At 31.7% G+C, this 3,844-nt stretch overlaps 1 protein-coding gene across 1 annotated transcript; it reads left to right on the forward strand.

Annotated features, from left to right (window-relative positions):
- Window positions 1-1,275: 1,275 nt before the first annotated feature.
- Window positions 1,276-3,322, forward strand: LOC111084174 (anoctamin-7-like; the record flags this gene model as incomplete). Its single annotated transcript, XM_022380957.1, has 3 exons — window positions 1,276-1,393; window positions 1,815-2,026; window positions 3,170-3,322. Coding segments are annotated over 3 exons (483 nt in total), but the record flags the coding sequence as incomplete, so codon positions are not given.
- Between the last annotated feature and the right edge of the window lie 522 nt (window positions 3,323-3,844).

Here is a 3,844-nt window from a genome sequence, read left to right on the forward strand (position 1 = left end):
AGTACAATAATAATACAAGGTATTTATAGTACAATAATAATACATGGTATTTATAGTACAATAATAATACAAGGTATTTATAGTACAATAATAATACACAGTAGTTGTAGTACAATAATAATACACGGTATTTATAGTACAATAATAATACAATGTAGTTATAGTACAATAATAATACAATGTAGTTATAGTACAATAATAATACAAGGTAGTTATAGTACAATAATAATACACGGTAGTTGTAGTACAATAATAATACACGGTAGTTGTAGTACAATAATAATACAATGTAGTTATAGTACAATAATAATACACAGTATTTATAGTACAATAATAATACAAGGTATTTATAGTACAATAATAATAATACACAGTATTTATAGTACAATAATAATACAAAGTAGTTATAGTACAATAATAATACAAGGTATTTATAGTACAATAATAATACAAGGTATTTATAGTACAATAATAATACATGGTAGTTATAGTACAATAATAATACAATGTATTTATAGTAGGTATAGTATGGTTACAATGCATTGTAGTTACATAATAACACACAGTAGGTATAGTTTAGTTAAAATCTACTAAACTTGGTTCTACACTAACAGCATGTCAGGTTAAAATCTACTAAACTTGGTTCTACACTAACAGCGTGTCAGGTTAAAATCTACTAAATTATTCTACACTAACAGCATGTCAGGTTAAAATCTACTAAATTTGGTTGTACACTAACAGCATGTCAGGTTAAAATCTACTAAATTTGGTTGTACACTAACAGCATGTCAGGTTAAAATCTACTAAATTTGGTTGTACTTTAACAGCATGTCAGGTTAAAATCTACTAAATTTGGTTGTACACTAACAGCATGTCAGGTTAAAATCTACTAAACTTGGTTCTACACTAACAGCAAGATCTTAGTAGGCTAGAATCTGAAGCGATATCCGACTTTTTACTAAACCTGATAATCATTTAAATTTTGTCATATCATCCGGGTGTGGCCAAGTTGATAGCCACTGTGACTATGAATCCAAGAGTTCGTGGTTCGCGGCTTCGTGCCGCCAAATTGAATACGAGTAACAGTTAAATAAGAATAAATCAAGTTTACAATTGGGGAGGACTAGCATAGCTTTGTTCGACCAGTCGAAACAAACAAATTAATATTTATTTAACTAACACATTACAGTTTTTAATAAAGTCCAAATTTTTAGCTAGTATTTAAAATCATGTTTTAATTATTTTGTGTTTTTTTTTCGTGATTCTTACTAACAGAACAATAATATGTTTTACAGAGCAAAAAAGAATTTGGTCATGAATTCGATTGAGATCATCAAGAATGCGAGTGATAACATCTTAACACCATACTTCGCTTTTGCGATCTGTGTTTGGGGTCAGTTATTCTTTTCTTGTTTTCTTAGTTACAAAATAATAGTTTGTTTTTCTTAATTCTAAAAAGTTTTTATTTTTTACTCCAAAATTTAATTAATAATTTTCGTATGTGACTTGTATAATAATTCTTGGAAAATAACAATTATTTCATTAGATTTTAAGGCTTTATAACTAATTTCGAAAAATTGTCAGCAGGGGGCGACACATGCAGTAAATAATTTTGTAATTTTCGATATTTGTATAATTTGTACAAAAATTCATGTTTTTATGACAATGTCAACACTGTATATTTAATTTTTACTACAAACTGATAATAACATTATTTTAGATTGAAATCAAATTTAATAACTGAACTATTTTCCTGTGATTCAATGATTTTCAAAGCAACCAAAATAAATATTGATCTTCGTGTGTTTTTCCAGGCACAATATTTTTAGAGGTTTGGAAACGAAAGCAGGCGACACTCTCGTATAAGTGGCAAGTTGACCATTTTGACATGGCTGAACCGGACCGTCCTCAGTTCTACGGGACAAAGGCCGAGGAGGACAGGTACACAGGAAAGTTGGTGTGGATGTATCCGATGTCCTATCGTATGCTGAAGTACTCTGTGTCCACGTCTGTACTCTTATTGATGGTAGGTCTGTTATTTGTTTGTCCACGTCTGTACTCGTATTGATGATGGATCTGTTATTTGTTTGTCCACGTTTGTACTCTTATTGATGGTAGGTCTGTTATTTGTTTGTCCACGTCTGTACTCGTATTGATGATGGATCTGTTATTTATTTGTCCACGTTTGTACTCTTATTGATGGTAGGTCTGTTATTTGTTTGTCCACGTCTGTACTTGTATTGGTGGTAGGTCTGTTATTTGTTTGTCCACGTCTGTACTTGTATTGGTGGTAGGTCTGTTATTTGTTTGTTGTGTGCCCATGTCTGTACTCGTATTGATGGTAGGTCTGTTATTTGTTTGTCCACGTCTGTACTTGTATTGGTGGTAGGTCTGTTATTTGTTTGTCCACGTCTGTACTCGTATTGATGATGGGTCTGTTATTTGTTTGTCCACGTCTGTACTTGTATTGATGGTAGGTCTGTTATTTGTTTGTTGTGTGCCCATGTCTGTATTCGTATTGAAAATAACAGACCTACCACAAATAAGAGTACAGACGTGGAGTACAGACGTGGACAAACAAATAACAGACCTACCATCAATGTACAGACGTGGACAAACAAATAACAGACCTACCATCAATACATTCGTATTGACGGTAGGTCTGTTATTTGTTTGTTGTGTGCCCCTGTCTGTACTCGTATTGATGACTTACCTTCTTATTTTTAGCCCAATATAAACATATACATGTATGTACAGTTAATCGTGTGAAACAAAAAATATTACAATTTTTTGTACTGAGTGCTTTCAGAATGGTGCCCAAAATCTGATAGCCTTGAAGTTATAGGCTTAGATTAAAATTTTTTGTACTGAGTGTTTTCAGAATGGTGCCCAGAATATGATAGTCTTGAATTTATAGGCTTAGATTACAATTTTTTGTACTGAATGCTTTCAGAATGGTGCCCAGAATCTGATAGTCTTGAAGTTATAGGCTTAGAGTCAATTAATAAAAATATTCTACTAACCTTATTCCATTTTCAAATGTACTTTCTGTTTCGAAAATAATTACTATTTGTGTGACAAAAAACGTTTTGTTTTCTGTTCCATTCATGTTTATGCGAAAACAAATATTTTCTTTTTTTTTTGTTGACGTAGAATTTTTAATTTGCAGATGTTTTTGGTTATAATTAGCGTCACTTCAGTCATTCTTTATCGGGTGTACAGCAATATCTCGTGGTGTGGAGAAGATGCTAAATGTAAAACAATCCATGGTACTGTAATAGCCACTCTTCTGAATACGATTTCTATAATGATACTCGGATGGGTACGTATTTACTTCTAGTGTTTTACAGGGCACAACGCACTAATACAAAACAAGTAACTTTAAGAAATTATTTGTGTTGTACATTCTTTATTGTCTTGAAATAGTTAATATAGGAATGTTTATATAGGGCCTATAAATAACACATGATTATATTGTACAATATTATGTAGTGTAGTATATACATTATTATTCATGGTCAAAAGTCGTGAAAATTCTATAGGATGTAGATATGTCATGTGATAGATCATGTGTCATTACAAGTGGTTAAGAGTCATGTGATAGATTGTGTGTCATTACAAGTGGTTAAGAGTCATGTGATAGATTGTGTGTAATTACAAGTGGTTAAGAGTCATGTGATAGATTGTGTGTCATTACAAGTGGTTAAGAGTAATCTGACGGATTATGTGTCATTACAAGTGGTTAAGAGTAATGTGATAGATTGTGTGTCATTACAAGTGGTTAAGAGTCATGTGATAGATTGTGTGTCATTACAAGTGGTTAAGAGTAATCTGACGGATTATG

The sequence above is a fragment of the Limulus polyphemus genome, unplaced genomic scaffold (assembly GCF_000517525.1).
Source record: "Limulus polyphemus unplaced genomic scaffold, Limulus_polyphemus-2.1.2 Scaffold14352, whole genome shotgun sequence".
NCBI classification, from domain to species: Eukaryota; Metazoa; Arthropoda; class Merostomata; order Xiphosura; family Limulidae; genus Limulus; species Limulus polyphemus.